General features: G+C 48.2%; 1 protein-coding gene across 5 annotated transcripts in view; it reads left to right on the top strand.

Moving 5' to 3' along the window:
* The first annotated feature begins 1,052 nt into the window (after nt 1–1,052).
* Nucleotides 1,053–25,784, top strand: part of ECI2 (enoyl-CoA delta isomerase 2) — an 80,423-nt gene continuing 55,691 nt past the window's right edge. The window contains exon 1 of one of the 5 annotated variants that reach the window (XM_030552329.1): nt 1,053–1,122. Coding sequence is in view for 2 of the 5 variants with exons in the window: in XM_030552325.1 (XP_030408185.1) it covers nt 1,154–1,218 (65 nt within the window). In the remaining 3 variants the exon portion in view is untranslated. Of the gene's footprint in view, nt 1,219–3,518; nt 3,554–25,784 lie in introns of those variants that run through there. The other 4 variants (XM_030552330.1, XM_030552325.1, XM_030552326.1 and 1 more) reach the window with 4 other exon arrangements.

Here is a 25,784-nt window from a genome sequence, read left to right as displayed (position 1 = left end):
GTGTCATTGAGATGTGTCGCCGCTGAAACGCTGCAGAAATTCGGAGGCGCCGAAACGCCGCAGAAATTTGGTGGCATTTTGGCGGATGCTCCACTGCCGCCACAGTCCTTCGTCTGGCGCCAGACGAAAAGGTTGGGGACCACTGTCTAGTCCAACCCCCCTGCTCAAAGCAGGACCAATGGGTGAAGCAATGTCTCTGTAGACACTGCCTTACTTCCATTGGTTGCTGGCTGTCTTGTCAATTTCAAGGCAGGAGCCCTGAATTTGACCAGAAACCCAGGTAACCAGAGCCCAGCTGAGTGGCTGGGATCCTGTTCCCAGCTGGGAGCCAGGGCAAGAAGCCCAGGCATCTGGACTCCACTCCAAGAAGCCCCTGGAGCCATCTGCCATCCCCTGCTCCCTGTGAGTAAGGAGGAGCTGGGGATGCCCCCCCCCCCCAGCCTGTGGTGCAGCAGGGCTTCTGGCAGGGAGTTACTGGGCCTCTTAGGTCAGTGGGAGTGCTCCTGGTAAGGAAGTGCACTACTGACCCACAGAGGGTAGTGTGGACATGCATCACCACAGTAATTACTGCAGTGGCTGTAAGTCGACCTAATGTAAGTCGACTTACCTTTCTAATGTAGACATGCCCTTGGAGTCTGCGTCTGGTTCGTAGAACTAGTGCAGAACTCTTCTTCCAATGCAAATTTCACTCCGGTGGATGTTGCATTTTCTGCAACCAAAAAATCGGACAGCAAGGACCTGACCAACTCCACTGAATGTGGTGAAAGTCACTATTGAAACCGCCACCACTTTCTTGCCCGGACAACGCTGGCGTCTCTCTTGCTCACACTTCTCCCCATACGCACAATCTCTCCTTTCCTCACACCTTCACTGCTGCGCTTAGAGGGGAATTCTCTCCCCCACACAGTGTCAGCACCTCATTCACCCCCGTGTCTGCCTCACACATCACACACCGCCCCTGGCCGGCCACAGGCGCCCCCCGGATCCCGCCTCACCGGCCGGGGAAGGAGGCGGTGGCAGCGGCTCCTCCCCCGAGGGGCGGGACCGGGGGGGGCCTGTCGGGCAGCCGCGCTGAGGAGCCGGGGTCGCTTGGTTGTGGTGCCTGCGTCCAGTCCCGCGCAGGTAGGAGCCGCCTCTCTGCACGCGTTTCTGCATGGCCGCTGCTGTCGCTTTCTGCTTGGCCCGGAGCCTGCGGCCGCGCCCGGTCTGGGGGGCGAGGTGAGCGGCTGCAGGAGCGGGGCGCCAGGGAGGGGAGCTCCCGGGCTGCGAGGGGGGGGGGGTGAGCACTAACACAGCGAGCCTGGGCCTCCCATTGCCCTGCTGCGAGGCGGGACCCGCCGAAAACCCCAGCCTAGTGCCTGGCGGGCTCCTAGTTAGGGGTGGAAAGTTTCACGTGCAGGGGCGCCCCTCGGGGGCCTGTGCAGCGTAATGTGGAGCCTCCCTTCCCTCACCCCCTCCGGGGCATGGCTGTGGGGTCCCCTGCAGCTTCCTCCTCCAGGGTCCTACCCTTCAGGACACACCACCCACCCCAGTCCCTGAGAACACCCAGATACCCGCAAGGAGAGGGAGGACTAGTGAACAGCAGGGGCCAGGGAGTCCAGCAGGGAGTGGAGAGGGTCCGGGGGTGTATGCACTGGCAACAGGCATCCTTACAGTGAGGCATCAGTAACCACGGTTGGCCTTTGAGGAAAAATTCTAGTGCTGATGTTAATGTATAACAAACTTTTTTCTCCTGTAGGACTGTGTAACTCTTGTTTTTAGCATCTCACTTTTCACCCACATGCTAATAGGCGTTTTCTGCTGCCAGAAAGATTGTTTTTGCTCGGTTCATTCCCTCAATTTGTTTTGCAGGCTGAGGGGTCATTTTTATTATAAAGGAGTCATGATGAATTTTAACCACTTCTTTGTCATTTAAAAGACACGTTATTTTCTAAGTCAGAAGTCATAGTCTTGCCATCAAGTTGTGGGTTTTTTTGTTAAGTTGACATTGCCAGCTAGTTTATTCCCAGTGTTTAATTAATATAAACAGCTCTGGGGGTCACAAGCTGTCTGACATGTTCTGTGCAGTGATACAATTGTTATTGGTATGAAAATGCGCTAGGTCTTTTTCAAACATTACATACTTAAAGATAAACAGGCAAATAGGACCATTAAGGTAATGGAATTAATTTCATTCTTAAAGTTTAGCATATGTATAAATAGTTGCAGTATTTGGAACTTGAACCTTTCTTGTTCAGTTAAGATTTAAAACTTTCTTGTTAAGAGTTGGTAACCAAAAAACCTGCAGTATTGTGGTAGCTCCTGAGAACCAGAAAGTGAAACTGACAAATTTTTTCTTCATCAAGGCTGAATGAATTGCCAAATAGTATTAATAGTGAATGAATTTGGTTTCTTAGTGACATCTGGTTTCTTAGTAACATCAACTGATTTTTAAAACAGATTTATACCCCAAAGTGTCCCTTTAAGTTCTAGAAGATTTTCAGATAGTGCTGAATGAGAGTCATAGATTCACTATATTTTAAAGTTGTAAATTTTCAGAGAGAATCTGGTCCTTTATTTCAAAACAGGGGAGTTTATTTTAAACCAGTAATTCCACTGCTGAATAATTAAGAGATCTGCAGACCTTTTAGAAAGATAGCACATAATCCTCAATGACATAAGTGCTCCAAGTAGTAACAGGCTGTCAGTGTTTGTTTACATGAGCACTTACTCTGGGGCAAGCTGAGGTGTAAATCTATAGCACTCCAGCTACTTGACTTTGTGACCTTTATCTTCTTGTTTTAATTGACAACTCACCTCCAGTAGTGCTCTGTCAAGTTCTCCCACATGATGTGTCTATGCAGAGAGCATGGTATGCAAGAACGGAGTGAGCAAGTAAAATGGGTTCTGGGGAGAAATTTGAGACTTCTGACACTCCAGACAAGATAAACTATTATACTACAGCTAGGAGCACCCGAGAGAAACAATTTGTTGGTAGATATTTTTGTCATCTTCAGACATGTGCATGTGAGAGGATAAATCCATTACTTTGACTGAAAAATACTTCATTTGAAATGTGCCTGTCAAGTTTAGAAAAGATATGAAAGCACTGTAATAGTTATACAATACATAAGCTTGAACCAAAACTTCAGATCCAAATACTTCTGAACATTGAAGTGCTTGAAGTCCAGATTCTAATTTGGTGGTTTGAATCATCTCTGAAAGGTACTTTTTAAAAAATAGTTCATTGGTCTGCTATAAAACAGCTGAGTTCAGCTTTGGTGGCTTTTTTTTAAATTTTTTTGTGCGCATATGACCTTAATAGCAAGCCAAAAATGTTGCTGTTTTTTCTGTATCCTTTATCAGCTTTGACTTGACAAGAGGTTTGGGCCTGGTATCCTCCCTTTTGAGGCATTTGATCAACACATGTTGACTTATATCAAAATAATCCTGACAGTCAAGCTCACAAACCTATTTTTCTGCCTCATTCATTCTTCACTGTTTGCTGGGGACTATCCACTCTGTTGCTCCTTTCAGCTGGGATTGAGTTAGTGGCAGCTGGTGACTTTGACAGGTGAGGCACATATCACAACTCTCACATTCCAATATACAGGTTCCTCCTTGCAATCCTGGCTTAGAGGGGAAAGGAGGAGTGCTTTTGTTCTGCCCTTTCAAGGCAGCAGCCTCCCTCTTGCATTTGCAGATGTCCAGTGTCACTGGCCCTGTGGTCCTGCAGGGAGCCCTCTGCAGCTCTGCTCTCACCAGCCAGGAGTGTGGGACTCGTCCCAGTCAATTCCAGGGCAGGAATTGTTCAGCAGTGGGGTGGCCTCCCCCACAGCCAGGGGCTCATTGGGTTCTTTGTAATCTTGGCTGGGAGTCTCTAATCCTTCAACCCAGGATGTCTACAGCTTCCCCTCCAACTTGCATCCTTGTGTCTTAGGCCCCTTGGCGGTGCAGGGAGCCCCCCCTGCATTTCCACTGTATCAGTGCTGGAAGGGAACCATGCATCCATTCTAGCAGAATTGGCCTTAACCTCTGCAACCCTGCCATGGTCTTACCAAGCCTTGGCTAACACAACAGTGTCCTCAAAGTGGCTCCTCAGCGGGGTTAGTTGCCATAGTTACAAGGCAGCTTTGAGGCACTGCTTATACTGTGATTTGCGCCTCATCCACAGCACTGCATTTTTTGGCATTACGGAGATGGAGAGAATATGAGTAACTTGACATTTAAATCAAATCACAAGTGCTTCTTATGGATCTATGCTACTTATTTAATATATATAAAACTCCTTAATCTTTATATACACACAAGTGTAGCTTTTGGGAATTGGCTTCTGAATTCTTTGATTAAGCTGTGCCTCACTTGCTTAAGCTGATGAGCCACCCCTGGACAGAGGTCACCTCTGTCACAGTCCAGGCCAACTGCCCCAGTATTTCCCCTGGGGCTCCAGCAAGGGCACTACTGTCAGGCTCTCAGCTCCCCACGCATTGCATTTCTTTGGTGGGAACTTATGTCTCACTTACTTCTGACCAACTATTTCCAGGCTGCACAGTTCTGATATAAGCTTATTAGCATGCATCATCTCAACTCTAACATGGGCTCTGGCAGGAGCAATCCTTCAACACCCTGTCAAGGGATTTTCTTTGTGGTAACAAGTTCAACACAGCTTCATCTCAGAACAAGTACCCAGTTTTATGGACCTCAGTAGGCCAAGTCCTTCCAACCCTTCTCTAAGGACTAGGGTCTTTCATGGACCAGAGGTTTTGTCCATTTGCTGGATCAGGAAGAAGGCCCTGAGCCAGTTTAAAACCAGTCTATTTATCCAAAAATCATTTGTTGGTTTCTGGACAATCCAGTTTGGACTAGTATCAGAGGGGTAGCCGTGTTAGTCTGGATCTGTAAAAGCAGCAAAGAATCCTGTGGCACCTTATAGACTAACAGACGTTTTGGAGCATGAGCTTTCGTGGGTGAATACCCACTTTGTCAGATGCATGTCTTACAGCTTGGACTAGTACATGTGGACCTTTCCAGGGAGTAGAGTTTCTCTGGGGATATTACAACCTGAGTGAATTTGACTAATCACCCCTGCCTGCTCTTCTCCTGTTTACCCTTCTCATGGAAATACATACAATCCCACAATAACACATAGACGAAAATTAAAAATTAATTGTATTAAAAATGCAAAGATATTAAGCTCAATGGAACAAGGTTTAACTCTATTAAGTAAGGCTTGTCCAGGATATTAGTTTGTCACAACCTCCTCCTATCCACATGTCCTTTGGTCTTCCTCCGCTCTGTCCTTATCACTAATAACCCCAGTTGATACGGGCTAGAAAGTTTCTCCCACCTAACTACAGTTCTTATGACAGACCAATCTTCCATCCCTAATGTGAAGGGACCAGTAAAGAAGAGTGTTGCAGGTTGGGGTCTTGCAGGTTGTTCTTCTTAGGAAGAGAAATTTATGATGGAGTCATCAGTCTTGTTTATTTACAAGGAATATACAAAATCCTGTTTTCCCTGAACACAATAGGATCCAAAAACAGGTGATAAAGGCTTGAAGCTGTAAGCAAAGAAACTCTTAGCCAACACCACACCATGCCTCTCCAGGCTCTGACAGGCCATGTCTACATCTAAAATTTTGCAGCGCTGGTTGTTACAGCTGTATTAGTACAGCTGTATAGGGCCAGCGCTGCAGAGTGGCCACACTTACAGCAACCAGCGCTGCAAGTGGTGTTAGATGTGGCCACACTGCAGCGCTGTTGGGCGGCTTCAAGGGGGGTTCGGGGAACGCGAGAGCAAACCGGGAAAGGAGACCAGCTTCGCCGCGGTTTGCTCTCGCATTCCCCGAACCACCCTGCAAACCGCAGGGAAGGAGACCTGCTTGCTCGGGGGTTCGGGGAACGAGAGAGCAAACCGGGAAAGGAGACCAGCTTCGCCGCGGTTTGCTCTCGCGTTCCCCGAACCACCCTGCAAACCGCAGGGAAGGAGACCTGCTTGCTCGGGGAACGCGAGAGCAAACCGCAGCGAAGCTGGTCTCCTTTCCCGGTTTGCTCTCGCGTTCCCCGAACCACCCTGCAAACTGCAGGGAAGGAGACCTGCTTGCTCGGGGTTCCGGGAACGCGAGAGCAAGCCGGGGAAGGAGATCAGCTTGATTACCAGAGGCTTCCTCCTTCCACGGAGGTCAAGAAAAGCGCTGGTAAGTGTCTACATTGGATTACCAGCGCTGGATCACCAGCGCTGGATCCTCTACACCCGAGACAAAACGGGAGTACGGCCAGCGCTGCAAACAGGGAGTTGCAGCGCTGGTGATGCCCTGCAGATGTGTACACCTTCAAAGTTGCAGCGCTGTAACTCCCTCACCAGCGCTGCAACTTTCTGATGTAGACAAGCCCACAGTCTCTGCCGGTTCCCTTGCTCTCGCTCTCTCACGCACATGCTCCCCCCACCCCCAATACTTAAGGAGCACTCTGCTTGCATAGTTCACATTCCTGAGTGGGCTCAGGTGCCTTTGTTTTGGGTGGTGACATGTGCCTGTCCTTTGAATTGGAGACCACAATTATTTCATAAAGGAGTTGAACTGTTTCTAATGGAAAGCGGCAGTTACGCCCACCAGCTGCAAAATGGTTTTGTTTAACCCACCCATTAATAGTACAGTCACTGAAGATACTAAGGGGTCAGTCCTGCTTCCACTGAAGTCAGCAGGGGCATTGTGATGAAATATGTATTTGATAGACGTTAATTGGAGTTTCGGGGCACTGTAAGATTTAGGTCTATTAATTTCCTTGCTCTTAAGTGCTTGGGTTTTGTAAGTGATGAGATAGGTATGATACACTTGTCACTTAGTAACATTTACTAGTATTTGAAATGAAGTCTTTGTATCTGATATTCCCTAGTTTTTATATTTTTAATTTCTTGTGCACACAAAAAATGACAATTTTAAATAAATGCGTTGGGACTGGTCACTAGATTAGTAAACTGAGTGTATGATGCAGGTCAAGCTAATGATGCCTCATTCAATTTACATCTTACTAACTGCATAGTTCCCTACGTAGCTGAAGTTAGTTACATATGCATATACAGAACCACCTACTTTGATGCTGCATGTTCTTTAAATACTCTATTTAATTATCAAGACCTGGGTGCTTGGCTTCACAATTAATGCCTAACAAACTAGGCCAGTGCACCCCAGCCAACTCCGTAAGGCCAGATTTTCAAACTTAAGTATCTAAATTTTACTGGGGATAGCGCTCACAAAATTCAAGTTTAGTCAGTGGGAGCTGCAGGTACTCAGCATTTTAGTAAACATCAGTCTATTTTTATTTAAATGCCTAAATGTGGGTATTGGAGCCTAATCTCTTGGATACCAGGTTAAAACACTGGTCTTAACATTTTGACTTAGGCCTTGGCTACACTTGCAGGTGTGCAGCGCTGGGAGTTACAGCTGTCTTTGTACAGCTGTGTAGGGAAAGCGCTGCAGTGTGGTCACACTGACAGCTACCAGCGCTGCAGTGTGGCCACATTTACAGCTTTTGCAGTGGTGTTGGGAGTGGTGCATTATGGGCAGCTATCCCCCAGAGCACCTCATCCCATTTTGGCACGGTGGGTTGTGGGAAGGGGGCGGAGAGGGCGGGTCATTCTGCTTCCTGTCCCAACGCCCCGTGATGCATCGCTTCACATCCCAGCAATCCCTGTTTTTCCATCCATGTTTGGCGCCATCTTGACTCTCTCAACGGTTTCTGTGCAGTGCGATTTCTGTGGGAAATGGAGCCCGAACTGCTGAGGAGTATGCTGATGAGTCTCACCAGCACATCACGTTTGGCAGCTGAGCTATTCCTTAAGCTCCAAAGTGATGGGGAGTCCGACGATGATTGTGAGTCGCCTGACGCGTATGACACGACATTGCTGCTGGTATTCACAGAAATGCTCAGCACCATGTAACGCTGCTTTTGGGGTTGGGAAACAAGCACTGAGTGGTGGGATCACATTGTCATGGAAGTCTGGGATGACGAGCAGTGGCTGCAGAACTTTCGGATGAGAAAAGCCACTTTCATGGGACTGTGTGCTGAGCTCGCCCCCACCCTGCGGCGCAAGGAGATGAGATTGAGAGCTGTCCTGCCAGTGGAGAAGCGGGTGGCTATTGCAGTCTGGAAGCTGGCAACTCCAGACAGCTACCGATCGGTCGCGAACCAGTTTGGAGTGGGAAAGTTTACCATTGGAATCGTTTTGATGCAAGTTTGCAGGGCCATTAATCGCATCCTGCTAAGAAGAACCATGACTCTGGGGAACGTGTGGGACATTGTGGATGGCTTTGCACAAATGGGTTTCCCTAACTGTGGAGGGGCGATAGATGGGATGCATATTCCTATTCTGGCACCACCCCACCTAGCATCCGAGTACATTAATCGGAAGGGGTATTTCTCTATGGTTCTCCAGGCGCTTGTGGATCACCGTGTGCGTTTCATTGACATTAACACAGGCTGGCCTGGAAAGGTGCATGATGCACGCATCTTTCGGAACAGTGGCCTGTTCAGGAAGCTGCAGGCAGGGACTTTTTTCCCAGACCGGAAGATCGCAGTAGGGGATGTTGAAATGCCCATTGTGATCCTTGGAGACCCTGCTTACCTGTTAATGCCTTGGCTTATGAAACCGTATACAGGGAAGCTTGACAGGAGCAAGGAACTGTTCAACTACAGCCTGAGCCGGTGCCGAATGACTGTGGAGTGTGCTTTTGGCCGTTTAAAAGGGCGCTGGTGATCTCTGTATGGGAAGCTAGACTTGGGGGAAAGCAGCATCCCTGTGGTTATATCCGTGTGCTGTACCCTCCATAATATTTGTGAAGGGAAGGGTGAAACATTCAGTCAGGCATGGACCTCTGAGGTTCAATGCCTGGAGGCTGAATTTGCACAGCCAGAGAGCAGGGCTACTAGAGAGGCCCAGCACAGGGCTTCAAGGATTAGGGATGCCTTGAGGGAGGAATTTGAGGCTGAAAACCAACAGTAATGTTTGGTGCCTTGCATGGGAGTGAAGTGCAGTGGTTACAATGTTAGTAGGAATCTGTTTTTCCTAAGCTGATTTGCAATGCCTGTTTCTTTCCTGGGCTAAGGTATCTTTTGACTTTCTGCAATAATAAAGACTGTTTTCAAAGCCATGAATTCATTTATTGAAAAGAAAATAACTTTATTGACAGACGCACAACATTTTGGGAACCTAAAAAGGGCAGAGGGGTGTGGTGGGGAACTGTACAGTCACAGGTTTGAATATGTCCTGTCTGGAGTGCTGTGCAATGACTGCTGCACTTCAGGATGCCTATATTGCATGGTGATGGGGGTTGAGTGCAGAGGGTAAGGGTCATAGTTCTCAGGGCTGGTTGGTGAACGTACAGGTGTTAGGGGCTGCTGGTGGTGGTAAGAACCTGGATGCTGGGGAAGGGGGTTTGGAGCTGACATTGGGGCACAAGGGAAAGAGCTTTGGGATGGAGAGGGGGGCGGCACGATAGTGCTCTGCCTGCATGGCTACAAGTGACTGTAAAGCATCCTGGCGCACCAAGCGGACTCTAATCGGCTGTTTTGTGCTTTTCTTCTTAGCTGCTACGTTTCTCTGGCGGAGCACGCTTTCCCTTTCTCTCCAGTCCTACAGTTTTTTACACTCTCTGGCAGAGTGATCCATAACTGCTTTCAGCATGTCTTCTTTGCTTTTTCGCGGCTTCTTCCTGAGGTTTTGTAGCCTCTGAGCAGTGGATGATACGGGCAGTCAAGTAGTCAAGGACACTTTTCGAAAGGCAAAAATGGCAACAGTTAACAGAGGCTGCATTGTTTATAATCTCACCCAGACAGTTATTCCCATACAGTGAAGGAGTTTACAGTCTTCACTTTAGCATATTTTTCCCATACCAAACAGAGCGCACATAACCCACAGGAGCCATGAAATGATGAGTAAGGGGTCTGATTGCTTCAGGGATGTGCAGGGGTTTCTGTGCATTGAGGAAAGCAAACTGCTGCAGGAGGCATCTACACTGAACAGTCTCCCAACATTTTTCACAGGAGTTAATCCTGGAAGATATCTCGCTGTTGCGGGTCACCTGGGAAGAGCGGGAGGGTCTTCTACAGCAATGCAGATTCCGCCCTGGCCCCTATGCAGCTTGCCTGTGTTCAGCAATGGTCCCCCCACCCCTCGTGGCACAGTGGCGCGGACGCGTTAGCCTGTCCGGGACAAGGACCACAGTGGCTCTCCCTATAAACTTGTGCAAGCTCATTGCCCACGCTCTGGCTGAAACTTTTGAAGACATTACCGAGGCTGATTACTGCAACGTGATAGACCACGTCAATGGGCTATTCCACATCTAGGCATGCATGCATGCATGCAGCCCTAACCCTCCCTCCTCTCCTGAAATATTTCCATTCTGAAAATAAAAGCCGCTTACCGGGAACCCGCTCCTCTGCTTGTCCTTCACCAAGTACTGGCTGCTGCGACTGGCTACCTTCCTCCTGGCTACATGCCTCCTGGGACTCCGGGGTGTCTCCCTCCATCCCAGTACCCTCACTCTCGGTTTCCTCCCCCTCTTTCTCCTCCTCCTCTCTCCCCCCTGCTCTGAAGTGGCCATCATGGTCGTCGGATTGGCAGTGGGGTCACCCCCAAGTATCGCATCCAGCTCCTTGTAAAAATGGCAGGTTGTGGGGGCAGCACCGGAGTGGCAGTTTCCCTCGCGGGCTTTGCAGTAGGCACTCCGCAGCACCTTCACTTTAACCCTGCACTGCACCGCGTCTCGTCATGGCCCTTTTCCAGCATGGCCCTTGAGATCTGCCCATAGGTATCGTAATTCCTACTGCTGGAGCGCAGCTGTGGCTGCACAGCTTCCTCCCCCCAAACACTGATGAGGTCCAGCAACTCGCCATTGCTCCATGCTGGGGCTCGTTTGGCGCATGTGTCATAAACAGATAGCTAAGGGTTAATGTCTCTTTCACCTGAAACACCTGACCAGAGAACCAATCAGGAAACCGGATTTTTTCAACCTTGGGTGGAGGGAAGTGTGTCTCTGAGTCTTTTGTCTGTCTGCCTGTTTCCTCTGAGCTTTGGAGAAGTAGTTCTATTTTCTAGTCTTCTGTTTCTAAGTGTAAGGACAAAGAGATCAGATAGTAAGTTCTATGGTTTCTTTTCTTTGGTATTTGCATGAATGTAAGTGCTGAAGTGCTTTAATTTGTATTCTTTTTGAATAAGGCTGTTTATTCAAAATTCTTTTAAGCAATTGACCCTGTGTTGTATCATCTTAATACAGAGAGAACATTTGTATTTTTTCTTTCTTTTTTTTTTATATAAAGCTTTCTTTTAAGACCTGTTAAAGTTTTCTTTACTTCAGGGAAATTGAGTCTGTACTCACCAGGGAATTGGTGGGAGGAAGAAATCAAGGGGAGAGCTGTGTGTTGGATTGCTAGCCTGATTTTGCATTTCCTCTGGGTGAAGAGGAAAGTGCTTTTGTTCCAGGATTGGGAACGGAGAGGGGGAATCACTCTGCGTAGTTTCACAGAGCTTATGTCTGGGTATCTCTCCAGGAGCATCTGGAGGGGGGAAGGGAACAAGGATTATTTCCCTTTGTTGTGAGACTCAAGGGATTTGAGTCTTGGGGTCCCCAGGGAAGGTTTTTCAGTGGGACCAGAGTGCCCCAAAACACTCTAATTTTTTGGGTGGTGGCAGCGGTACCAGGTCCAAGCTGGTAACTAAGCTTGGAGGTTTTCATGCTAACCCCCAAATTTTGGACGCTAAGGTCCAGAATCTGGGAATAAGGTTATAACATGGTGTAGCAGCGGCGGGATATAGACAGAACCCAGAAGCCAGTAGGAATATTATATTTTTCTTTTCTCTGCTAAGGGCTTTTTAGCAGAGAGAAACAGTTTGGTTTTAAAAGGGAACCAGAGAGAATTTTTTTTTTCTGCTCTCTCTAGCAGTTTGTGGTTTGCATGTTAAGCGAGAAGACTGTTAAGGGTCTTTTGTCATGCAATAGCACTCCCATTGAGAGTCATACCAGCACTCTATATGCATGCAAATAAAGTGGTTTTTCTGGTTTCCCTTCATTGAACATTAGCTAGAGAGAGAAAAGGAAAAAAGCACTGTTGCTAGGCAGACTTCAGGAGGCAACAGAGAGCCTGCAGTTCAGAAGATAAACACCGGAGGGCACCCCAACACAAGAAAACAGGAACCATGACTTCTAAGGCAAGGATTGACGCCGAAGAACAAATCAAAGACGCTGAACACAGGCGACAACTGGAAATGAAACAAAAAGAGATGGAGATAAAAGAAAAGGAAGAAAGCATCAAACTGGCAGCCTTCCAAAGAGAACAGGCAGCCCAAGAGGCAGCCCACAAAAGAAAACTAGAAGAAGAAGAGGTGGCCCACCGCCGAGAAATGGAAAAACAACAAAAAGAGAATGAAGAGAAGGAAAAACAGAGAAAACATGAACTGGAGATGGCAAAAGCTGGGCTCCATGTGCCAGCCAACCCTAACAACCCGGCGCCAATTATTGCTCCACAGCACAGGAAATTTCCCACCTACAAGGCAGGTGATGACACCGAGGCCTTCTTAGAAAATTTTGAAAGAGCCTGTCTTGGGTACAGCATCCCCGAAGACCAGTACATGGTAGAATTAAGGCCACACCTCAGTGGACCTTTAGCAGAGGTGGCAGCTGAAATGCCCAAGCCGCAAATGAATGACTATAAACTTTTTCAAACCAAGGCCAGATACAGGATGGGGATAACCCCAGATCATGCCCGTCGGCGCTTCAGAACCCAAAAATGGAAACCAGAGGTGTCATTTCCCAAACACGCCTACTACATTGCAAAAAACTATGAGGCCTGGTTAACAGGAAACAACATTCAAACCTTGGAAGAAGTGAACCTCCTCATACAAATGGAGCAGTTCTTGGATGGTGTTCCTGAAGACATCACACGGTACATACAAGATAGAAATCCCAAAACTATCGCTGAGGCGGGGGAGATTGGAGCCAAATGGATGGAACTGGCAGAAAGCAAAAAAGCTACTGTCAAGGGGAACGATTACCCCAGGGGGCACACAGACCATAAACCCTACAACCGAGGACAGCCAAAGACCCTCCATACCACCCAAGTAAAGCCACAGATACCCTACTCTTCAACCTCACCAGTCTCCAGTAACTCACCTCGGCCCAGTGACCCATCAGATGGAAGATGCTTTAAGTGTAATGAACCGGGACATATCAAGGCCAACTGTCCCAAGAACACCATGCGAGTGCAATTCATTACACCACCATCACACAAAAGATCCCCAGGCCCGGATGCCTCTCAAATACCCTTGGAGCGAAGGGAAAATTTGAGAGTGGGCGGAAAGAAGGTTACTGCGTGGAGAGACACGGGGGCACAAGTGTCAGCTATCCACCAATCCTTCGTTGACCCCAAATTCATCAACCCAAAGGCCAAAGTTACAATTTACCCCTTCATGTCACAAGCTGTAGACTTGCCTACAGCTCAACTGCCTGTCCAGTACAAAGGCTGGTCAGGAATGTGGACTTTTGCAGTCTATGACAATTATCCTATCCCCATGCTACTGGGGGAAGACTTGGCCAACCAGGTGAGGCGGGCCAAGAGAGTGGGAATGGTTACCCGTAGCCAAACCAGGCAAGCTTCCAGACCCATTCCTGTTCCTGAGCCGTCCACAGAGGCCCCGTCTGTGTTACCAGAGACCCAGACAGAGGTAGTGGACCCGGATTCCATGCCTACCACTGAAACAGCCACAGCATCTCCAGTCCCAGGCCCGGAACTGGAACAACAACCAGCACCAGCAAGTGCAACCACATCTTCAAACTCAACGCCAGAGGGCGCCAGCGAGCCAGAACTGGCAGAAGCGCACGACAGCCATACCCAAAAGGCTCAGCCAGAGCCTGAAATACCCTCAGGTGCACCAGCGGAGAGCGGTTCACCAGCAACGGAAACAACCCCATCACCTACATCGCTTCCAGAGGGACCAAGCCCAAGTCCACAGTCTGAGGAAGAACTGGTGACCCCAGCCTCAAGGGAACAGTTCCAGGCTGAGCAGGAAGCAGATGACAGCCTTCAGAAAGCGTGGGCGGCGGCACGGAACACCCCACCGCCTCTCAGCTCTTCAAATCGATCCCGGTTTGTTATAGACCAAGGACTTTTATACAAGGAAATTCTTTCTGGTGGACACCGGGAAGAATGGCAGCCGCAAAAACAGTTGGTGGTCCCAACTAAGTACCGGGAGAAGCTCTTAAGCTTAGCCCATGATCATCCCAGTGGCCATGCTGGGGTGAACAGAACCAAGGACCGGTTGGGGAAGTCCTTCCACTGGGAGGGGATGGGCAAGGATGTTGCCAAGTATGTCCGGTCTTGTGAGGTATGCCAAAGAGTAGGTAAGCCTCAAGACCAGGTCAAGGCCCCTCTCCAGCCACTCCCCATAATTGAGGTCCCATTTCAGCGAGTAGCTGTGGATATTCTGGGCCCTTTCCCAAAAAAGACGCCCAGAGGAAAGCAGTATGTACTGACTTTAGTGGACTTTGCTACCCGATGGCCAGAAGCAGTAGCTCTAGGCAACACCAGGGCTAACACTGTATGCCTGGCCCTAACAGACATCTTTGCCAGGGTAGGTTGGCCCTCCGACATCCTTACAGATTCAGGGTCTAATTTCCTGGCAGGGACCATGGAAAAACTGTGGGAAACTCATGGGGTGAATCACTTGGTTGCCACCCCGTACCACCATCAAACCAATGGCCTGGTGGAAAGGTTCAATGGAACTTTGGGGGCCATGATAAAAAAATTCATCAACGAATTCTCCAATAATTGGGACCTAGTGTTGCAGCAGTTGCTGTTTGCCTACAGGGCTGTACCACATCCCAGTTTAGGGTTTTCACCATTTGAACTTGTGTATGGTCACGAGGTTAAGGGGCCATTACAGTTGGTGAAGCAGCAATGGGAGGGGTTTACGCCTTCTCCAGGAACTAACATTCTGGACTTTGTAAGCAACCTACAAAGCACCCTCCGACACTCTTTAGCCCTTGCTAGAGAGAACCTAAAGGATGCTCAAGAAAAGCAAAAGGCCTGGTATGACAGACATGCCAGAGAACGTTCCTTCAAGGTAGGAGACCAGGTTATGGTCTTGAAGGCGCAACAGGCCCATAAGATGGAAGCATCATGGGAAGGGCCATTCACGGTCCAAGAGCGCCTGGGAGCTGTAAACTACCTCATAGCATTCCCCAATTCCTCACTAAAGCCTAAAGTGTACCATGTTAATTCTCTCAAGCCTTTCTATTCCAGAGACTTACAGGTTTGTCAGTTTACAGTCCAGGGAGATGATGCTGAGTGGCCTGACGGTGTCTACTACAACGGAAAAAAAGACGGTGGCGTGGAAGAGGTGAACCTCTCAACCACCCTGGAACGTCTGCAGCGGCAACAAATCAAGGAGCTGTGCACTAGCTTCGCCCCATTGTTCTCAGCCACCCCAGGACGGACTGAACGGGCATACCACTCCATTGATACAGGTAATGCTCACCCAATCAGAACCCCACCCTACCGAGTGTCTCCTCATGCCCAAGCTGCTATAGAACGGGAGATCCAGAACATGCTACAGATGGGTATAATCCGCTCATCTACCAGTGCATGGGCATCTCCAGTGGTTCTGGTACCCAAACCAGATGGGGAAATACGCTTCTGCGTGGACTACCGTAAGCTAAATGCTGTAACTCGTCCGGACAACTATCCAATGCCACGTACTGATGAGCTATTGAAAAAGTTGGGACGTGCCCAGTTCATCTCTACCATAGACTTAACCAAGGGGTACTGGCAAGTACCGCTAGATGAACCTGCCAAGGAGAGGTCAGCATTCGTCACCCATACGGGGGTGTATGAATTCAATGTCCTTCCTTTCGGCCTTCGAAATGCACCCGCCACCTTCCAGAGGCTGGTAGACGGTCTACTAGCTGGACTGGGAGAATTTGCAGTTGCCTACCTCGATGATGTGGCCATTTTTTCAGACTCCTGGCCCGAACACCTACTCCACCTGGAAAAGGTCTTTGAGCGCATCAGGCAGGCAGGACTAACTGTTAAGGCCAAAAAGTGTCAAATAGGCCAAAACAGAGTGACTTACCTGGGGCACCAGGTGGGTCGAGGAACCATAAACCCCCTACAGGCCAAGGTGGATGCTATCCAAAAGTGGCCTGTCCCAAGGTCAAAGAAACAGGTCCAATCCTTCTTAGGCTTGGCCGGATACTACAGGCGATTTGTACCACACTACAGCCAAATCGCTGCCCCATTGACCGACCTGACCAAAAACACCCAGCCAAATGCCGTTAAGTGGACTGATGAGTGTCAAAAAGCCTTTACCCAACTTAAGGCAACACTCATGTCTGACCCTGTACTCAGGGCCCCGGATTTTGACAAGCCATTCCTAGTAACCACAGATGCATCTGAGCGTGGTATAGGAGCAGTGCTCATGCAGGAAGCAACAGATCACAACTTCCATCCTGTCGTGTTTCTCAGCAAGAAACTGTCTGAGAGGGAAAGTCACTGGTCAGTCAGTGAAAAGGAATGCTATGCCATTGTGTACGCCCTGGAAAAGCTACGCCCATATGTTTGGGGACGGCGGTTCCAACTACAAACTGACCATGCTGCACTAAAGTGGCTTCATACTGCCAAGGGGAACAACAAGAAACTTCTTCGTTGGAGTTTAGCTCTCCAAGATTTTGATTTTAAAATTCAACACATCACAGAAGCTTCTAACAAAGTTGCTGATGCACTCTCCCGTGAGAGTTTCCCAGAATCCAGTAGTTAAAAAGTGTTCTTAAAATGTAAAAGTCTGTTAGTTATATACTTAGTAGTATATGTAAAGGTGCATGTGTTGTATTAATCTGTTTATTTTCAAGTTCTAGAAGGAAATTGCCGCCAGTGAGCTTCCCCACTGTCTGCAATTTGGGGGGCGTGTCATAAACAGATAGCTGAGGGTTAATGTCTCTTTCACCTGAAACACCTGACCAGAGAACCAATCAGGAAACCGGATTTTTTCAACCTTGGGTGGAGGGAAGTGTGTCTCTGAGTCTTTTGTCTGTCTGCCTGTTTCCTCTGAGCTTTGGAGAAGTAGTTCTATTTTCTAGTCTTCTGTTTCTAAGTGTAAGGACAAAGAGATCAGATAGTAAGTTCTATGGTTTCTTTTCTTTGGTATTTGCATGAATGTAAGTGCTGAAGTGCTTTAATTTGTATTCTTTTTGAATAAGGCTGTTTATTCAAAATTCTTTTAAGCAATTGACCCTGTGTTGTATCATCTTAATACAGAGAGAACATTTGTATTTTTTCTTTCTTTTTTTTTTATATAAAGCTTTCTTTTAAGACCTGTTAAAGTTTTCTTTACTTCAGGGAAATTGAGTCTGTACTCACCAGGGAATTGGTGGGAGGAAGAAATCAAGGGGAGAGCTGTGTGTTGGATTGCTAGCCTGATTTTGCATTTCCTCTGGGTGAAGAGGAAAGTGCTTTTGTTCCAGGATTGGGAACGGAGAGGGGGAATCACTCTGCGTAGTTTCACAGAGCTTATGTCTGGGTATCTCTCCAGGAGCATCTGGAGGGGGGAAGGGAACAAGGATTATTTCCCTTTGTTGTGAGACTCAAGGGATTTGAGTCTTGGGGTCCCCAGGGAAGGTTTTTCAGTGGGACCAGAGTGCCCCAAAACACTCTAATTTTTTGGGTGGTGGCAGCGGTACCAGGTCCAAGCTGGTAACTAAGCTTGGAGGTTTTCATGCTAACCCCCAAATTTTGGACGCTAAGGTCCAGAATCTGGGAATAAGGTTATGTCAGCATGGAGGCATGGTCACCTGGAAAGATTCTGATTGCACTCCACACCTGGCTGAGCAAACAGGAAGGGAATTTTTAAAAATCTCGGGGCATTTAAAGGGTGGGTCACCTGAGGCCAGGGCAGTAGACTGCAAACTGATGAGCGGAGTGGCTGAACAGGCTTTCTGGGATACCTCCGAATACTCTGGAGGCCAATTACAGCGCTTTTGGTGGCCACGCTGGTGGAGCAGCACTGCATCACCAGCGCTGCAATCGTTATTCCCCAGGCAGAGCAGGAGTGCAGCCAGTGCTGTATGTGTCTTGCAAGTGTGGACGGTGAGTAAGTTGCAGCACTGTAAACCCACTACCAGCACTGCAACTCTCCAGTGTAGCCATACCCAAAGTTGTAGTTACCTAGTGTAGTCCTTTTTTTGTTTAGAAGTCTCAAACCAGTTTAAGGGGGTGAGTAAGCATTATAATCCCCATTTTTACAGTTGCCCTAAGTACAGAGATTTAAACTAGTGTGTGTGAATGGCACTAATCAAGCCTCCATTTGAGCTCTGAGTTCAGGCGTCATATTTTGCAACAATTATAGTGTCTACTATTACTGCCTATACCTCAGTCAGAAGGAAATCTGAGTCAGGGGTCTGTCTGTCTGTTTGGAACCGTAATATCACATCTTTCCATCATGATAAAAAAAATCTCATTTTAATAAGTCTCGAGAACTTGTGCCTCTTTTTTTCCCCCATCCCCACCCTAACGAAAAACAAGGTCTGGCATAAACCCAACGTATCAGGCCATATAAACCCACATCTTATGAGCAGAAGTGTTGAAGAAAACTTGTTCATTAATGTGTTCTTTATTGACCAACTAGCTGAGGGAAGAAAACCTAAAAATTCAGTAAGGTAGATCAGAATATATGTCCTAGAAACAAAGGGTGAAGTGCACCCCTTAGCCCACTCAACTAGGACAGTTTCAAACTAGTGAGCACAAAGTTATGCTTCTGCATTTTCTGCACAAAGACTCTACCATGTTGAACCCACCCAGTGATTTTGAAGACGCAGCCTTTAGTAAGAAGATCTTTTATAGTGTTTCAATAGGCTTATTCCTCTTAACTGTCTGGTTCTGTATGTATATTATTTCTCTTCTTGGGATCTTGCTGTTATAGGCTACTGTAGAACTGACACACACATTAGTCGGAGTCGGAGAAAGGAGACAGTTAATGGGTACCTGTTTTGATCTCTTCTATTTTTTTTTTCTGTGCATGTTTGACAATTCATTTAATCATAGCTAAGAGTGTGCATATGGGGGATTGCCTTCATCCTTAAAGGTGTCTATATGCTCTAATGCTCTGTCAAATGGTAAAAAAAAAAAAAAAAAATCCAGTTCTGACCATTTATAGCATTGATACTCAGACTGAGACTTGGTAGCCACTGTTGGCTCTTTAATGTGTCTCCTGCAGCTCTTTGCAGCATATATTAAAATACTGTGTGACTTAATTATTAACCAGTCTAAGCTGTAAACCAATCAGAATGCTTTTAATATGTTATTAACCAATTGGAGAATACTTGGTCAGTCATTTTGCTGTGAGAATATATAAATAAATTTTAAAAAGTAAATGAAACAATGAATTCATACTACTGTGGCTCTTTTGGGTAATGTTAATTGCTGATTTGGCTCTTGAATCACTGAGGTCTGAGAATCACTGATTTAGAGATGAAACTTTTACATAACCGTTTCTATTTAACATCAGTGTATAGTGGTTATAATTTTGGGAGTGCTCCACTTTGGCAGCTTCTCAGAGGTGGTGAAGATTAGCTGACCATGATATGTTATTTAGCATAATCTATTATAGTCAACATAAGGGGGAAAAAAAGATTAACAGGTTGTGAGCAAGTATCGTTTTCAACCTGCTGTATAACCCAGACAAGAAAACAACAAGATCATGTTTCTTATCTCCTAGCTTGGCTGCACCTAAAATCCCTCTCTGAAAACTGCTATCCCTGAAATCCACCTGCACCTTGTTTATATTCAGATGAGGTAACAAGTCCTCTTTCTCAAGGCTTGTCTACACTTACATTACTGCAGCAGTCTACACCTGTGCAGCTGTAATGCGTAGTGAAGAGGCTACCTGTGCTGACAGGAGAGCTTCTCCCATTGATGTGGGTGCTCCACCTTCCCAAGAGGCAGCAGCTGTGTTGAAAGGAGAAGCCTTCTGGTTGACATAGCTCTTTCTACACTGGGAGTTTGATTGGCGTAACTGCATCGCCCAGGAGTGTGGATTTTCCACATTCTTGAGCAACTTAGGCCTTGTCTACACCACAAAGTTGCAGCGCTGGTGAGGGGGTTACAGCGCTGCAACGTAGGAGGTGTACACACCTGCAGGGCATTACCAGCGCTGCAATTCCCTGTTTGCAGCGCTGGCTGTACACCCGGTCGAACCTCGGGTGTAGAGGATCCAGTGCTGGATCACCAGCGCTGGTCATCAGGTGTAGACACTCACCAGCGTTTTTGTTGACCTCCGTGGAATAAGCAGGTATCCCAGCATACCTGAGGAAGCCTCTCTGGTAATCAAGCAAACTCCACTGCCCTGTGCTCACCTGACCCCTCCTTTAAATGCCCCGGGAAATTTAAAATCCCCTTCCTGTTTGCTCAGCCAGGTGTGGAGTGCAATTAATCTATCAATCACTCAGCGACCATGCCTCCACGCACCAAACGAGCCCCAGCATGGACCAATGCAGAGCTGCAGGACCTCATTAGTGTGTGGGGAGAAGAGGCTGTGCAAACACAGCTGCGCTCCAGAAGGAGAAATTATGATACGTATGGTCAGATATCGCAGTCCTTGATGAGAAGGGGCCATGAACGGGACGCCTTGCAGTGCAGAGTAAAATTAAGGAGCTGAGGAGTGCGTACTGCAAAGCCCGTGAGGTAAATCGCCGCTCAGGAGCTGCCCCCACAACCTGCAGGTTTTACAAGGAGCTGGATGCCATACTAGGGTGTGACCCCACCGCAAATCCTAGGAGCACGATGGAGATTTCAGAGCAGGGAGAAGTGGGGGATGGTGTAGAGGACGGAGACAGAGAGGCTATTGGCGTGGAAGGAGACACCCCGGAGTCCCAGGACACATGCAGCCAGGATCTCTTCTCCAGCCCGGAGGAGGCTAGCCAGTCGCAGCAGCTGGAAGCTGACGGTGAGGAGGAAGCTGAGGATCGTGCTCGTGGTAAGTAGATTTCAATGTTTTGGGAGAGGAGGATTTTGGTTATGGCTGCCTGCATGCATGCCTAAACGTGGAATAGCCCATTGATTTGATCTATCCTTCCCCGCGGTTTGCTCTGGTGTCCCCCGAACCCCCTCTCCAAGCAGGTATCCTTCCCCGCGGTTTGCTCTGGTGTTCCCCCCCCCCCCAAGCAGGCATCCAGCCCCGCGGTGTGCTGCCGTGTTCCCTAGCCACCCTCCAAGCAGGTATCCTTCCCCGCGGTTTGCTCTGGTGTCCTCCGAACCCCCTCTCCAAGCAGGTATCCTTCCCCGCAGTTTGCTCTGGTGATCCCCACCCCCCCTCCAAGCAGGCATCCAGCCCCGCGGTGTGCTGCCGTGTTCCCCAGCCACCCTCCAAGCAGGCATCCAGCCCCGCAGTGTGCTGCCGTGTTCCCCAGCCACCCTCCAAGCAGGCATCCAGCCCCGCGGTGTGCTCTGATGTCCCCCGAACCCCCCTCCAAGCAGGTATCCTTCCCCGCGGTTTGCTCTGGTGTTCCCCACCCCCCCCTCCAAGCAGGCATCCAGCCCTGCGGTGTGCTGCCGTGTCCCCCGAACCCCCTCTCCAAGCAGGTATCCTTCCCCGCGGTTTGCTCTGGTGTTCCCCACCCCCCCTCCAAGCAGGCATCCAGCCCCGCGGTGTGCTGCCGTGTTCCCCAGCCACCCTCCAAGCAGGCATCCAGCCCCGCAGTGTGATGCCGTGTTCCCCAGCCACCCTCCAAGCAGGCATCCAGCCCCGCGGTGTGCTGCCGTGTTCCCCAGCCACCCTCCAAGCAGGTATCCAGCCTCGCGGTTTGCTCTAGTGTCCCCCGAACCCCCCTCCAAGCAGGTATCCTTCCCCGCGGTGTGCTCCGGTGTTCCCCGAACCCCCTCTCCAAGCAGGTATCCTTCCCCGCGGTTTGCTCTGGTGTTCCCCCCCCACCCCCAAGCAGGCATCCAGCCCTGCGGTGTGCTGCCATGTTCCCCAGCCACCCTCCCAGCACGGAGGCAGCCATGCAGTGTGCAGGCATCCAGCACCGCGTTTCCACCCCCCACCCCCCAGTATCAGGACGGGTTGAAAGCGGACCAAAAAAAACCCCAACCCCCCAAGCACCTAGCTCACCACCTTCCTGTTCACTACTGTCCCTTCTTCAGGACACCAGCTACCCCCTGTACCCACTGCTGATAAACTCCAGCGACCCAGTGGTCAATTCCCACTCCCAAGGGGTAATTTTTGCTAAAAACAGTCACCCCATTGCTCGCCATGACCTAGCTTGCTTGCTCTCTCTGTGTTATGTGAGGTATGTGAGAAGGATGCTACCTAAAGTCTCAAAAGTCCTTCAAAATTTGATAATAAACAATGATGCCTCTGTGTATTACATGTTTCTATCTCTCTGTTTTCTAGGGACCTTGACTACTGCAGCGGTATCACCGCCCTCACGTAGGTTGCAGAACTTGAGACGCAATCCTAGGAAATCAAAAGAGGAATTGATCAAGTCTGTTCTGAGCCACTACAACAGGGAAAGTAGGAAGACAGACGAATGGAGAAAGACTGTATATGAATGGAGGCAAACAGAAAGCAGGAGAAAGGAATTGTGTAGGCAAACAGAAAGCAGGAGAAAGGAATTGTCTGCCAAAAAAACAACAAAGCAGATGATAAGCCTCCTGTCTCGCCAAACTGAGTCTTTCGAGTCTCTTGTAGCCATGCAGACAAATATGTACCGTGCTAACCCACAGCCCTCCCAAAGCCCTCTTCCTTGTCACCCTGTATATTCACAAAACAACTTTCTCCAGCAGCCAGTTCCTTATTATCCCCAGCTGCCCCCAACACCTATAAGATCACCTACTAGCCCTGATAACTATAATTCTTACCCTGTTCACTCCACCCCCATCATTCTGCAGCATAGTAATGCTGACGTGCAACAGACAGTGAATATTGATCAAAATAGGACATAGTAAAACCTGTAAATGTACTGTCAACCACCCCTACCCCCTTGCATGTTTTGTACTGTATGTTGAATAAAGTTTTTTTTTTTTCTATTTCTTTCACTACGTTTTATTGCTGCTGGAAGTGGTAAATAATACACAATGAGGTAGAGCAAAGCACATCAAATGCATCAAACATTACTGCTGGCTCTCAGCATCAAATTGCTCCCTTAAAGCATCCCTAATCCTTGAAGCCCTTTCCTGGGCCTCCCTATTAGCCCTGCTCTCTGGCTGAGCAAACTCATCCTCTAGGCGTCGAACCTCGGAGGTCCATTCCTCACTGAATCTTTCACCCTTCCCTTCACAAATATTATGGAGGGTGCAGCACGCGGATATAATAGCGGTGATGCTGATTTCCATCAAATCTAGCTTCCCATAAAGACACCTCCAGCGAGCTTTCAAACGGCCAAAAGCACACTCCACAGTCATTCTGCACTGGCTCAGCCTGTAGTTGAACCGGTCCTTGCTCCTGTCAAGCTTCCCTGTATACGGTTTCATGAGCCATGGCATTAAGGGGTAAGCGGGGTCTCCAAGGATCACAGTGGGCATTTCGACGTCCCCTACTGTGATCTTGCAGTCTGGGAAAAAAGTCCCGGCCCTCAGCCTCCTGAACAGGGCACTGTTCCGAAAGATGCGTGCATCGCGCACCTTTCCAGGCCATCCTGAGTAAATGTCAGTGAAACGCCCACGGTGATCCACAAACGCTTGCAGAACCACGGAGAAATAACCCTTGCGATTAACATACTCTGATGCCAGGTGGGGTGGTGACAGAATAGGAATATGAGTCCCATCTATTGCCCCTCCACAGTTAGGGAACCCCATTTCCGCAAAGCCATCTACAATGTCCTGCACGTTCCCAAGACACATGGTTCTTCTTAGCAGGGTGCGATTAATGGCCCTGCAAACTTGCATCAGCACCATTCCAACAGTAGACTTCCCCACTCCAAACTGGTTTGCCACCGATCTGAAGTAGTCTGGAGTTGCCAGCTTCCAGATTGCAATAGCCACCCATTTCTCCACAGGCAGGGCAGCTCTAAATCTCGTGTCCCTGCGCCGCAGGGTAGGGGCGAGCTCAGCACACAGTGCCATGAAAGTGGCTTTTCTCATCCGAAAGTTCTGCAGCCACTGCTCATCATCCCAGGATTGCAGGACGATTTGATCCCACCACTGAGTGCTGGTTTCCTGAGCCCAAACGCGCCGGTCCAGGGAGCTGAGCACACCTGTTACTGCCACAAGCAATGTACTGTCTTCACAGTGAGGCAATTCAATATCATCGTCTGACTCACTGTCGCTCTCACTGTCACTCTCACTTTGCAGCTGAAGGAATAGCTCCACTGCCAAGCGCGATGTGCTGGCAACATTCATCAATAAGATTGTCAGTTGCTGAGGATCCATTTTTAAAAAAATTTGCAGAAAAAGCGCTGTACAATCACAATGCTGCCACATTGCTCCGCATGTGTAACAAAGCACCGCTGGGCGTTGGAACAGGAACAGGAAGCGGAAAGACTATCACACTTCCTTCCCCTTCCCACAAGCCACAGCGCCGATATGGGACGAGGTGCTCTGTGGGATAGCCGCCCACAATGCACCACTCCCAACAGCGCTGCAGCTTGGCCACATCTAACACCACTTGCAGCGCTGGTTGCTGTAAATGTGGCCACGCTGCAGCTCTGGCCCTATACAGCTGTACTAACACAGCTGTAACAACCAGCGCTGCAAAATTGCAGATGTAGACATACCCATAGTTGTACCAGCATAAGTTTCTAGAGTAAACCAGGGCTCAGTGTGTCAGCAGAAACCACTTACTGGTAAATCTTTTCCAACAAGATGTGTGCTAGTAGTTTGACAGGTATTAACAGCCTGTTATATGGCTAAGCTAGATTTCTCTTAGCATAACAAACAGGGAGGAATGCAAATTGTTCTTCATGGGAAGAACAAACTATTTTTAGTCTCTCCTTTTCATAGTTGTCCTAGAGTTTCTCGTTAAGTCCTCCAGTGAAGCAAGACACTCTCATTCTGTGTGTTTCCATACATTCCAAACATTGTCTGAAAGCCCACATCAGATAGATTCCCTTCTAGATTTCAAGGTGGTTCTAAGGATTAGAGTTGGGAAAAATCTTTCCCATTGTAGTGCCTATTTTTCTTTGCGCCATAGTTTTGTTTTGTTATATGGTATGTTTTTGTATCAGTTTGCCTAAGTCAGTAACTTATGTTTTTGTTGTTGTTTTTTAAACAGAGCCTTCATGACAAGGCATATCAAAATACCAAAATTAAGTGCCACTGTATGTCCCCAGACAAACATCAGGGCAGATTTGATCCAAAGTTTAATTATGTCACTACGTGACTCTAAATGTAAAAACAGCTACATAGCCACTTTATCCCATTCCAAGGATGGAGCACAAACTATGAGTCATCTTAAAATCGTAATGAAATACATAAGCAGAATTACACAGCACATCTCTATATATGATGCGTTTTCATAAAGCAGGGATGGTCATTAGATGAGTAAAGCATTTATCCTTCTCTGTTCTTCCAAAAAGCTCTCCTTGTCTAATGTATTCAACTTGTGCGGAGCCATAAATGCATAGGGTACTGACAGTTGGAGAGCTGTTTTGGCAATTTCATGTTTTTTGAAGAAGGAGCAGGAGTGGGGATGGGGGGAAAATTGCTATGACTTCAGTCAAAGTCAGTGGGAGTACTTGCATGTGTGACGTTAAGCATATACATAAGTGTTTGCAGAATTGGGGTTCAAATGTGTAGCCATGACTCCTTATCTAATATTATGTTTCAGTT

The sequence above is a fragment of the Gopherus evgoodei genome, chromosome 2 (genome assembly GCF_007399415.2).
Source record: "Gopherus evgoodei ecotype Sinaloan lineage chromosome 2, rGopEvg1_v1.p, whole genome shotgun sequence".
Classification (NCBI taxonomy): Eukaryota; Metazoa; Chordata; order Testudines; family Testudinidae; genus Gopherus; species Gopherus evgoodei.
Note: the sequence above shows the minus strand (reverse complement) of the source record. Positions and strands in the feature narration are given on the sequence as shown.